Below are 12744 nucleotides of genomic sequence, written 5' to 3'. Positions count from 1 at the left end.
ACTTCAACCTATTTGTACCATCGCACATTTGATTGATGAAAGCACCAAGAAATGATTTACTTACAACTACTATACTATACTGTGACACTTTCATCTAAGTGTACACACCAAACCCATAAAAAGATACTTAAACTAAATAGTGTGGAGCCCCTTGTTTGCTATGGTTGTTCTATACACTCTACAACAGTTGAATAGTTGAGTTAATAATTAATAATACTGTTTAGTTATTTGGTGGAATTAATCTAACAACAATGATAATTACTTGAGTAAACTCCTTGCAAATTTGAAAATAGTTAATAGATCTATATATGGCTGTAAATCAAATTATACATTTTATTTTATTGATTTCTTTTGTGATATGTTAAAACTGTAATTTTTAAAACCTGTTATGCCATCTTTTCTAAATCTATCATGAGGATGGAGAGTAAATAATAATTTACAGATATGTGTATTGTCAGAAGTGTTTGTTCTCTAGTGTTTGCAGTACAATGTTTCAATAGGCCATTTGCAACAAACAGTCACTTGCTGATATATCACTTTGCTAATAAAGTCTCTTGGGGAAGGTCTGTTGGATGGCAAACGAACTTTAAAATGCTTTGTATCTTGAAATTGGAATTATCTTGTAAGGGAGAAAATATATTTTGGAAAAGGTTTAGATTTGACATTAGTAATCCAGCAAAAGGTATTTCAATAAATGAAGTCCAAATTTTTTTAGCCATCCAGTAGCAGTGGTGATTATTTCCTGTAAATGGCCAATTGTAACTTATATTGTCACAGCCATGTGGTGGTATTTAAAGGGAGATTTCTCATTAACACCGAATGTGGCTGCCATGTCTTTGTTATTATCTAACTCTTGGGGATTTAAGATTGCAAATGATCAATTATTATTTTATTGCTATGTCAGGATAAGAATTCTCGTAAAAGGTTGTGAAAGTGGTTACTGAAAAAAAATTGTATTTGGAGTCATGCTGTACAATATGTGTTTTGTTCTCTGTTCTTACTGGTAATGCAATACTCTTAACTGCATTATTGTACCTTAGTCAAAATACCAAAAGGATTGTTTTCGAAAATATGTTAGATCTAGAAGATGGAGGAAGTTCTTTAGAAGATACCAAATATGAGTATCACAAGACACAGACTTCATCATACCAAGAAAATTTGAAAATTATTTCTACAGTATGAAAGTGTTTCATAAGAGAGTATTTCCTATAGCAACCTTAGAAAATAGACTCCTGCTATGAGATCTGGTCTTCTTTCATCCCTTGTTCATTCCTCTCATCATATAAAAGCATGGAGTGCATTCCATCCATCTCAACAGACTGCCTTTCCCATACACATTAGCTATTAATTTAGGTTTTCTATACAAAATTTGTTCCTAATACATGGCTTACTCCAGTGGCTCCTGTCCTTGTCCTTTGTCTACATCATTGACACACACCCACTGTCCTTCGAGAGATTCTTTCCATAGGCTGACCTAATAAAGCATTGGGAAAAAAATATTATGCAAGTCAATGATACGAAATTTGAAGTGAAGACCATAACTTGAATAAAAACTAGTGGTACTCCGACAGCAGAGCTACAAGGTCAGATGATTAAAAAAAAGGGTTTGGAAAATAGCATAGGAGTGGTCTATGGATGTTGAAGCCAACAATAAGTAAAATTATCACTTAAAATGAGATTGTGAAGGTTTGTTTGGCCACTGGCTAATAAACTATAGAGGTTTCGCACCATCACATGCCCACACCCATAATACAGCTTGAATTTGCTGTAGTAAGATGGCACAACAATGAAATCACTGTGCTCTCGGGAATTGAATTTTTTCTCATGTAAAATGATTGTATTGTTCCTGCCATCTAGCATGGCTGCCGCCACGTGATGGGGCAAAACCTCTTTAGAATAATAAGAAAAGATAAATAGTGGAAAGGTTTTTTTATTAAAATGTTTTTTTTGTCCTTGGACAGTTATATTACATTCAAAACAGCTCAAGCTTACCCCTTGGGGGCCATTAGTGGTTTCATTGTTTGAATATTTAATTTTTTTTTTTCCTGATAATACGAAGACTCAGGGTTCAAAATAATGACAGATTCAAATTCAAATTCTCATTGGATTAGGGTGTTCCTGATATGGAATAATACAATCAATTCGAGTTTTGAATCAGTTATTATTTCAAATCCTGAGTCTTTGTATTCTCGGAAAGGATAATAAATTTCAATTTTTAAGTAAGCTTGAGCCGTTTTGACTGTAAAGATATGAATTATGTTTCCTCAATGGATTTTTTCTCAAGCTAGAGCTCCGATTTGTTTTACCAAGAAAAATTTGCTTGAAGAAAAATTCATATCTTTGATATTATTTTTGCTTTCAAATGATAACTTACCTTGTTGTCTCCACCAGATACTGCTAAGATATTCCCAGTCACAGACCAGCTGACATGCCAAACTACATCACTAAACTTCTTTAACACTTTAGAGGTCCAATCTTCTCCTTCTTCCTCATTCTTTGTCCAAATAATGACACGACAGTCCTGAAACAAAAACGTTCTTTATTGGATTTAAAATTATCATTCAAAGGTTTTATATTTTTGGCATGTCATAATATTACTGGTAATAAGGTCGTGTTGCAGTTACTGGATATATGTAAATAATACAGTCTACTAGTTAGTTAGCTCTTAGTGTCACATTCTTTCAATGCGAAGATTTATTTTGGAATCAAGGAAGTATGGTGTAGCCGTAGTCTTGGATTCATTTCCAAGACTCCACATTACATGCAAGTAGAGTTTGTTAATTTTCCGGGGGGACTCCGGGAAAAAAGTACCGGGGATGCTCGTCTGAAATTTTCAAAAAGACCCCTAAAAGATACCGGAAGTCTTTAAAAAGGGTGTGGCTGAATGATTTTTAACCCCTAAGAGATACCACTACAAATAATATTAAAGTAAAATAAATGCAAAGATAAAATGTTTAAAATTTGTTTATGACTGGAAATAAAAAGCGCCTAGGATAAGCCATATCGATGCGCGCTTCTCTCCTTTTCCGACACCCTAAGAGATACCAGAAAATGCTGATTTTCAAAAAATCGCATTTAACGCCCTAAGAGATACCAAATCGTGAATTTTTACCGATAAGAAAGTACCCTGGTACTTTTTTCCCCAAGTCCCCAACCGGGGTTATTTTTTTTTCCTTTTCCAAAGAACTGAAGCCATTGTTAAACATACAATTCTGATGGGACTTAAGCTGAATTTATTTTCTCCGACATTTTCATAAGTACTTGCAATTCAATCAATCTCTTCACTCTTGAGAATAATGCCTGATGGCTTCAAAATGTCAAAAAAGTTAAGTAAGTAAATTCTATAATACTTACAATAAACCTTTCTGATAAAGAAAATTCATTATATATTTTACCTGAGAACAGCTTGCTATAGTTGATGTAGGAAGACCAACATTAGGAGCCCAGGCAACATCTCTTACCCAGTCACTATGTGCTTCTAACTTTTGTTCTTCAACCCATTGACCATCAACCTCTCTACATTTATCCACAAAGTATAGTAGTAAAAAATTATGCGTTCGGTGTGTGTAATGAAATACAGAGAATAAGAGAAAAATATCAAATGCACTTGGCGGGAATCAAACCCACATCTTCGGTATTCCAGTCTGATGTGTTTATCCACAAAGGAAAGTATTTCATTTGGGAAGGAAGTGAGTTGAAGTAATCATTTCAAGGGGAGGGGTCAACAAAAAATCCATGGGAGAAGTTACATAGCACTCAGTTGATGTAATTCAGAAAATCTATTGTAATCTAGTGTTGTTCTCTCTATCTTATTAGGCATGATTTATTGTATTTTTATGAATACATTACATCATTTGCTCGTATTATTATGAATACATTACATCAACTCCCATAAATCCATAGTCATATGAGGAAGTTCAATATTTTTTTTTGAGTAAAGGGTAAATAAAGTGTGATCCTAAGAAAGAAAATAGAAAATCTCTAGCAAAATAAATGCACAAAAAAATCTACCTCCAAATTTTGACAAGGTTATCACATCCTCCAGTTACAAATCTCTTTTCAACAATTCCAGCCTTGGATGAAGGATGCTGAATAGAAAAAAACAAAGTGATTTACAACTTGAATACTTTTCAAGCTAAGGGATAATTGCAGCAGAGTTATGTTATCTCAAACCTCCTGGGGACCAGAGAAAAGGTTTGAAATATTAGGGGTTAAAACCAACCCCACACCCACCCCCACCCCACCCTTGGAAATTCCAATTTTCTTCCATGCAAACTCTGCAATTTTGTTCTTTCTTTGACCCCCCTTCTATATATTCATACCCTTCAGAAATTCCAAATTCCTCTGTGGGTGGGGTATGGATAATTTCTGGAACTACACAGTGTGCTTTTGTACAAGAAAATCTTAAAGAAAACTATATTCTTTACCTCTAGAATCGATCCTGGTGAGACAGCCGGTGCCCAACTTACTGCATTACATCCAATCTAGAATTGAAGACAAAAATGAAATAATCTTAAGAATATATTAAAGTTCATAGCTGTACCATACTTTACGTAAGACATCCACCAATTGATACAACCAAAAACAATTTTAAAGGGAAAATTTAGCACCAAAAATAGCTATTAAAATGTTATATTTTAGAAATCCACTTTGTGAATTTTCATCAATGTGCTCTGTTCATTAATACAGCACAATTCTTGACCAATCAGAGGTCGTATATCAAACTGATTATATATCAATTTAAAAAATGCAATTCATTTTGCTTACTGTATGTGCATTGTTTATCTTTTTACTCTCCCAAGTACCATCACCTGCAAAAACAAAGCAATACACAGGGCTTAAAATAACTGGACATCGGATAATGTCTGGCCAGAACTGGGACTTGTCCAGTCAAATCTTTGCCTTGCCTGTCATTTTGACCAGTAACGTTTAACCAGGTAATAAAGTATGACTAAGCTGGAACTAACTTGGCCAGTCATCATGGACAGCAACTGATCAACCTTTATTCTAATACCCCATTCACACCAAGGCTTAAACATGTTTTAAAGTGGTTTAACTAAACAGGTTTGGAAAACTATCTACGAACACTGCACAATATTTGGTGAAATAATGCATGCAAACTATCCTTTTTCTTGCTCTGACAATATTTTAGAAAGTTTTATTATATTGTAGGTTTCTAGTTTCTCAATTTTTTTCCTAATGAAAACATAGTTTAACTAAGCACGTTTAGGTGTGAATAGGGTATAAGGTAGGGTATATACTATCATGCTCTCTGCTACAGCGAGTGAGCTCCAAGTTACTTAACTTTACAAGTTAATATTTTTTCTCTAGAATGACAGTTCAACATACATATATCATGCAGGACTTACCTGGACTAGATATAATAGAGACTGAACCATCAGACGATCCACAAGCTAACATTAAACCATGCTCATGGGGAGCCCAGCAGATTGAATTAACTGGGGGAAAATTAGAACTTTTATCATTTCATAATTCACCATTTTCCATACAAAGTGCTCAAGCGAGGCGCCAAGGTACTTTCAAAGGATTATTCAAATTTGAACTTTGCAACCTCAACTGAATGCTTTGCGTTTGACTAGTGAACCGATGTATGGAAAATGGTGAATAGGTATTACTATTAGAGGATAAATGGATGGCAGGTATTAGAGTTACACTCTATTGCCTTCAGACAATTGTTCCATGTCAAGGCATTTGGGTCAATACAATGAATATAATATAGAAAGACTCAAATGCAACAAGTGTTTGGAGGCAATAGAGTGTAACTGTGTCTACAACATTAAACTGTTCAATAAGCTTCAAGGCCACAATACTGGACCTAATTTACTGTGTCCCCATTTCAGACCACATGTCATTCCCCAGAGTATTATTTTTGGTTTATTGGTTGCATGCCAGAAGACTCAGAAATATGGATACACCTCATGAGTTAGATAATTTAGGTCCTTTAAGAAACACTGAAGAAATAGAAAATGTGCGTGCATGCTGTGTGCAGTTATAAAGCATGAGGGGATTGGCAGAACACAAGAGAAGCGTTAGGAGAATCATGATGCGTAGTGGAGTGCTTCTCGACGCTTCTTAAGTGTTCTGCCAATCCCCAAGTGCTTTTATAACTCCACACAGTACAGCAAGCAAGGTTTTTATTTCTTTTATAAAATGCAAAGGGCACATGCGTGCTGTGTGCTCTCATAAAGTACGCACTTCCAACCAATCAGAATGCGAGATTTATAACAGTTATTTTATAATGTTTTATATTTCAGATCACACGTCAACCCCCAAAGTATCTTCTTTTTAAGTTTGAGTATACATAGTGATGTGAATAAAAACACTAATCAAAAAATGAATTCTCAAGGGAATAACAAGTGGACTGAAAAGGGAAACTATTCCCCCAAGTACACTGGGCTAATTCATGGAATTTAAACTTACCTGAAGAATCATGATTGCAGAATTCTTGTAGCTTTGCCCATCCATTATTTGATTCTTTCCATATAATAACCTGACAAAGACAAGGTACTCTATATTAAAAAGGTCTTAAATATACTTGATGATAGTGATTTTGAAGCAAAGGTATCCCCCCAGTTTTTCTCTGTTCTTTTTCCCCTCTCACCTTTCTGTCATAAGAACACGATGCTAGAAGATTACCAAACATTGGATGAGACCAGCTAACTTGCCACACTGGACCCTCATGCCTAAAAATTGCCATTAAATTAAGAAATAAAATAGCTCTTTTCATGTATTCAGCATGTGGTTCATGCAAACGAAAGATGAATAAAGGCAGAAAAGAAGCAAAAAGAGAAGCATGAGATATAGTTAACACAAAGATGGTGTCAGCAACCACGCTCTGTTCACTTTAGCACAGTTCTTGACCATTCAGATTGTGTGTAACACTCATATTTATTTTCAAAACGAGTGACCAACACAGCTTATGACATCTGGGTTTCTGGGATCCATAAATCATCTAAAGCCGACTTAAAACATTTTGAAACTTGATTGATAGAAACCACAACCCAGATATCTCAAATTGCAACCAGTGGTTGTCTGGGTCACACAGTTACAGGAAGATGTGTATAAAATATGAATATGCATTAATGTTAGTATTTGACAACCAGTCTCTCACTCGGTCAAATCGAAGCTCGCAATGCATCATAATTAGCATGTTAAAAATCCAAAGACCATAAATAAATTCAGATCACAATAAAAAAAATCCTGCATTAGAATATATTAATTCGATTGCCAAAGATAAAACAAATGACCATAAAAGTAAATTCGGGTGCTTCAAAAGCAAATTCAGTCCTACCAAAAATTAAATATAATCACCATAAAAGCAAATTCAAAGACCACAATAAAAATACAATAAGCCATGAAATAAATGATGAGAATATTGACTGGATCGGCGCCCCATAGGTATCGCATTAAATACGAATATGGCTTTTGTTATCAGAGTCTTACTGTGCAGATACTCCAACCAGGACCACTGTGATGAACTAGTATCATCAACCAATCATATTGCAACATTTAGTTCAATATTTTCAACCAGCTAATCAGATAGCACATCAAAATAATAAAAGCGTGAGAATATGATAATCTGATTGGCTAATGCTGTTATCAGTTCAATCTCTGTCTAGTTTACTATTATCTGATTGGTCAGTTTTATTCAAGTGGTCTCCGTTAGTGTGTCCGTACATGTCAACAAGAATGTGGTTGTTATTATCAGCAGATGATTAAACAGAACTCATTTTAACAGCCACCACTTACCCTCTCAAAGTAGCAACAAGAGTTTGCTGGGATCCACTTGTTTCAAATATCTTTACAGTCTTATCTGATGAACAAGTTGCAAGCTTTTTGCCATAATAGTCCATTTGAGCATCGTGCTAGAATATTAAATCCATATATACCAGAATTAAGAACAACATGTTTGCAAGGTAAGGTGAGGAAAGTCTGTGCAAATTTAGAGTATTGTAACAATCGTTTATAAAGTATATGGTTTCATGTAACATGACACTTCTTGGAATATCACTCTCCCACCCCTCCTAGAATACTGTAGAAACAATTGAAACACTTGCTGATCCAAAATGCAGATTCAGAGAATATCCACTTTCTGTAGGAGGGGTGTTGCCTGTATAGCCAGAAGAGTGGTCAAATAATTCCTGAATCCTCCTCCCCCTTGTATAATATTAATCTATACTCTCTACGATAAATCATTTTGAAAATTTCAAATTAATAAGCATAAACAGAATGTATGTAAGATGTGAGCTGCATTCCATGATCTGAAATGGCTTCTACTCTTAACCATCAAAGAAAAAAGATAAAAATAAAACACAATTGAATGCAGTTCAGAGGTCAGTAAAAGACCATGTTATCATGCTTCCTGGTCACACAAAATCTGTCGTACTTAATATTCGTTTGACTGATGAAGAATTAACAGCTTGAGAGTAAAATTGATCAAAATATATACACAATGATAGCTAATAAACTTCAAATAATACTTGCTATATTTTTAAAATCAATTTAAGATTAATTTGAAATTTTCACAATGATTCATCATCACATTTTCAAAGCTCACAGAATAACTCCAATCCTGTTATTCCTAAACGAGAAAAACTAACTTCATCTAGATGCATTTTTTCTGAATACTATGACAACTTGGAGTAAGTATTTTCAACACTCTTCCAAGATCTTTAATTTGGGCAATAACATAAAATACAGTCTCAGTGAGTCGCCAAGAAAAGCACAAGCGAAGCATGACAGGTACAATTTTCGATTAATTTTATTCCTTGTGGCTGGCTTCAACTGAATCGAAACCTTTGACGGAAAAATATCCATGGCAAAATCTAACTTCTCTACAAAACAAGACAGCCATACTTACGACCATATCCTCATGCGAGGTATCAACCGTGTTCAAAATGGACACCTTCATGGAGGAAATAAATAGCTTGGTTAGTGTTTGGAAGGTTACTGGTAAAAATAATCGTTCAAAAAGACTTAAAAATGCAAGAATATCCACGACAAATCAGCTCTCACCATTTTCGCCCAGTTGAAAAACCAAACGTGGCATAAAGACCTCGCTTCCACGACACACCGGTAAACAGCATCCACGCCTGCTAACTCTCACACAGGGAGCCCACGTTTTTAGTGTCAGCCGAAGCGACAGCCGAAGCCCTTTTAATTTTTGTGCGGAGATTTAATAATAATAATGATGATATGGGAGTTTCTTATATGGCGCATTTCAAATATCTCAATATTCATAAGTCAAAAGTATTCTTTTTTTAAGCTTCCTTAGCGTTTTTTTTAAAGAATTTTTACTAGGCTAGAGGGTACGAAAATATTTGCGTCTTGTAGTTCAATCATGTCTTACGAATATACCATCCAGCGATCACATAAACTCATAAAGACGAAAAACTAATTTTAATACTTTCAAAAATTGATTATTATTTCAGAATTTTCTCTTAAATCTAAAACATTTTATTTAGTAAAAAAGAAACAAAATCTATATGTGAGCGAGTCCGAAACAAGCCCGACGTTGTTCTGAAAAAATCCCGACTAGCTTCCGAGTTTCTAAGCTTGAAGAACCGTTACGAAAGACTGTCGCAGTAAAAGGAGCGCCTGATTCAAAATGTCTGATCCGTTCAAAGAAAACAAGACGGGTTTCTCTTCTTTTACCGCACGAAGTAAAACCAAACTAGCACTCCTGAGAACACCGTGGTCTTCTAAAAGGTACACACCATACACAAGAACCCTTAAAACTGGACGCGTTTCAAGAATTCCTACAAAAAATCCGCCGAGCTCAGAACAAGGTGTTTTGAGGGATACGACGAATCTTACTCCTGTAAACAAAGCAAAAGTTTTAGGAAAACCGACTCCAAATGCTACGATAAAGAAGGAAAAAGAACTAACCGAGATAAATGAAGACATTTTATCCGTTGTTGGGAAGACTTGGAGGATAAATCAGTGCTCTCCTTTGTATAACTTCGACTACAAGAAGTCGTCTTTGCAGAAATACCAAAAGCTTTTATCAGCCCATCTGAATCAGATGCTGCTAAGGGAATTGCATTCGAAGTCGATGAGGATTTAAAGAACAGCACATTTAGGGCAGAATTTGACGTTCTGAAAGACTTCTCCTTCTATGATACAGACTACACAGGGCTTAGAATCAAAGTGTTTTCGAGGAAAAAGCAAAACACTGTAAAGAATGCCAATGGAATGGAATTACGAATCCCAGTCTTGGATGCTATTTTTGTTATTTTGGGAATGAATTCGAGGACAAAGAGAAGTAGAGTGTTTTACCTCTCTTCCAGTATGTCTGGTTAAGGGACCTATGGCTTTAGCCAAGTGTGTTTTTAATTGGTTTGAAGCACAGTTTGACTGTAGGATGATACCTATGCAGTTTTCTCCTATGGACTTGAGTTGGTATGCTTCTCTATGGGCAGGTATTGTTCCTAAAGGATCAAAGTCAGAGTTAGAACTCTGTTACAGTGTACCGTCATCTGTGAAAGGACTCAACAGAGTGATTTACAGCATAAATGCACTGGATGCTCAGAAATTATGGAATTGCCACCACACAAACAATTCAGCTATCTTCACAGATGAGGAGTCTTCGTGCTTCATGAAAGCATTGGAATCTCATTTTTATCATCACTTCAGAGTTAATCTAGGTGACCTAACATTAACAAGGATTGGGAACCCTCTGGTCTTTATTGGTGTGAAGGACGTATCAAGATTTCTCAAGCTATGTATGTTTAGACACATACTACAGCAAATAACTGCATCAATCTCAGAAAAGGAAGCACTTGGCAGATTGTAAATTTAGTTTTAAATTAGGAAATGTATAAAATTTGGTTTTAAAACTAGTTAGTTCACGAGATTTTAATCATCATAAATATATATAAGAGTTAGTGTAGCCTCTGCAAGATTTGAGCTAATAACTGTCTATCATGGATTACTATCATTTTCTGGGTGCGATGTGAAGCAAAAATGTGTTTATATTGCTGACATAAGTTTACGAGACAAAATAGACAAATACTTAGATTTTTGAAAAGCCGTTAGCTTGCTAAAAAAAGAGTATTCTTGTTAGAGTCTTAATAGAATGCCCCACATTCACACAAGCATTCTATATATATTGCATATATTACATACACGTTCACACCATTTTGTAAATTTCTTTCAAAGACTTATTATCATGTGAGTAACTTAAGGTATTAGCCAATCCACTATGTACAATATGGGGCTGCCCATTGTTTAAAATTAAATATTTATGCCTGCGATGCCTATTTTTCTCTCATCCACTTCCACATGACTCTTTATACTCTTCATTCTCTAAGCAATCAAAAATTATTCTTTATCATCTGTCCTCAAGATCTCACTCTACTTTCTTGAATGTTCCATTTTATTCCCATCTTTTCTAATCGCAAGCAAGGGATTAAGATCCATTCACTGCAGTAACTCTCATTAACATCTTTCTTGAGAGGAATCCAACATGTCTGCTCTTCCTCTCTCAAGGCCTGATTTATAATATTCCTTAGATCAGCTTCACTCAATACACACTCTACAGCTTGATATTCATTGGACACTGAACTTCCATTTCTTATAACATGCTCTGTATCAGCCTTAAGAGAATCATTTGCTTTTACTTGATGGAAACAATTTACCAGGAGTTGTGTAAGTATTTTTTTTCTTTTAGCAGGTTTTTTGATCCTGTGTTGAAATTTCTGATGGCTAAAGAAAAACCTAAAGAGGATTGACTGTTTGGCTTTGTGTTTGCCCCCTCTTTCTCAGAATTAGACTCTGCTTGATTACCTGATCATCATTGATTTCAGCATCTTGAAGACCTATTTCGTGTTTCCTGTTGACGAGGTTTCAATGTCAAAAGCAACAAGAGGCTTTTTACTTAAAGAATACCATCATTGCCTTTATGAGGGAAATTCGTACAGCATCTCTTTTCTGATTCTCTTGACTTTCCGTGGTCACTCCTCATTCTCTTCTGCATGTTCTTGAACTATGCGGATAGGCATGCACTTCCATTCCATGGCAGAAGCAGACCATGAGTGCTTATGGTTTCTATTTTCCGGTCGTTGCCTCCCATCTGAATGACTTTGTGAACTGGGGACCTCGCAGTGTATGGTGGGGTGGTGTACACCGGTGCAAGGTATTCAGAGGAAGAGCCGAAGGGGCACCACAACACCACTAAAGCACCAACAGAGGGGCTGTCATTCTGGTCCAACATCCCGGAAGTGGTGGTGTTAGGGGGAGTGTGAGAGGCAGGGAGCTGTTCTGATTCACCCTCTCCGTCTTCTTGCCTGCAGTTATGATTCTCAGAGGAGTATGGGGAGATGTTAGCATTCTGGCTTCTTCTGCTTTCTCTGGCTTCTCAAGAGTCCTATTTCAGAATTAAAATCATTAAAATGTATTGAAAGTTAATCACGTATTTTGAGGGCAACAGTCTACTAATAACCTGGAATAAGGTTTGACAGTTAAATAAATTTTGGTTGGTAAATCTGTACGCCCACCATCATGTCTGTGTCACAATGTTCATAGTGATAGATAGGAAGGTGAAGCTGGTTAGATAGATTTTACAGCCTGAACATGTGTGCAGCATCCTTTGAGACTAATTCCATCAACCTGGAAATTAATGCAAAAATCATTATTCTAAAGAGCTAAATAAAAAAGGTCAAAGGTAAATTTTAACCGTTTTTTACAAATTATCATTCTCTTTTACCTATCCATCTTCTATCT

At 35.6% G+C, this 12744-nt stretch overlaps 2 protein-coding genes across 3 annotated transcripts; one reads left to right on the top strand and one right to left on the bottom strand.

Moving 5' to 3' along the window:
• Positions 1–319: 319 nt before the first annotated feature.
• LOC116304898 (protein SEC13 homolog) lies at positions 320–9099 on the bottom strand. Of its 2 annotated transcripts, XM_031714687.2 has the most exons (12): positions 9037–9099; positions 8882–8926; positions 7771–7886; positions 6623–6704; positions 6442–6511; positions 5370–5459; positions 4768–4811; positions 4428–4484; positions 4012–4088; positions 3396–3516; positions 2375–2521; positions 320–1474 (listed from the first exon to the last, which is right to left on the bottom strand). In XM_031714687.2, the coding sequence occupies exons 1-12, from the start codon at positions 9037–9039 to the stop codon at positions 1388–1390; spliced, it is 939 nt and encodes a 312-aa protein (XP_031570547.2). In that variant the 5' UTR covers positions 9040–9099; the 3' UTR covers positions 320–1387. The 2 variants fall into 2 exon arrangements, with proteins under 2 accessions (XP_031570547.2, XP_031570545.2); XM_031714685.2 differs by lacking the exon at positions 9037–9099 and having other exon boundaries at positions 8882–9010.
• Positions 9100–9622: 523 nt separating this feature from the next.
• On the top strand, positions 9623–10816 carry LOC148908918 (centromere protein L-like). The gene is made up of 2 exons (XM_089036004.1): positions 9623–10071; positions 10282–10816. The coding sequence occupies exons 1-2, from the start codon at positions 9629–9631 to the stop codon at positions 10814–10816; spliced, it is 978 nt and encodes a 325-aa protein (XP_088892130.1). The 5' UTR covers positions 9623–9628.
• The last annotated feature ends 1928 nt before the right edge of the window (positions 10817–12744 follow it).

This window comes from Actinia tenebrosa, unplaced genomic scaffold (genome assembly GCF_029948245.1).
Source record: "Actinia tenebrosa isolate PJP-AT-01 unplaced genomic scaffold, QUT_ActTen_1.0 PGA_scaffold3__52_contigs__length_22856419, whole genome shotgun sequence".
NCBI classification, from domain to species: domain Eukaryota; kingdom Metazoa; phylum Cnidaria; class Anthozoa; order Actiniaria; family Actiniidae; genus Actinia; species Actinia tenebrosa.
Note: the sequence above shows the minus strand (reverse complement) of the source record. Positions and strands in the feature narration are given on the sequence as shown.

What these genes read in the sequence shown, in the direction of transcription:
- LOC148908918 (XM_089036004.1), top strand. Translation starts at nt 9,629, where the DNA reads ATGTCTGATCCGTTCAAAGAAAACAAGACGGGTTTCTCTTCTTTTACC. An exon ending in CTAAGGGAATTGCATTCGAA is followed by an intron (nt 10,072 to 10,281) that starts GTCGATGAGGAT and finishes TCGAGGACAAAG; the next exon opens with AGAAGTAGAGTGTTTTACCT.
- LOC116304898 (XM_031714685.2), bottom strand. Translation starts at nt 8,932, where the DNA reads ATGAAGGTGTCCATTTTGAACACGGTTGATACCTCGCATGAGGATATG. An exon ending in CGTGTTCTTATGACAGAAAG is followed by an intron (nt 6,512 to 6,622) that starts GTGAGAGGGGAA and finishes TGTCTTTGTCAG; the next exon opens with GTTATTATATGGAAAGAATC. An exon ending in CTGCAATCATGATTCTTCAG is followed by an intron (nt 5,460 to 6,441) that starts GTAAGTTTAAAT and finishes ATTTTCCCCCAG; the next exon opens with TTAATTCAATCTGCTGGGCT.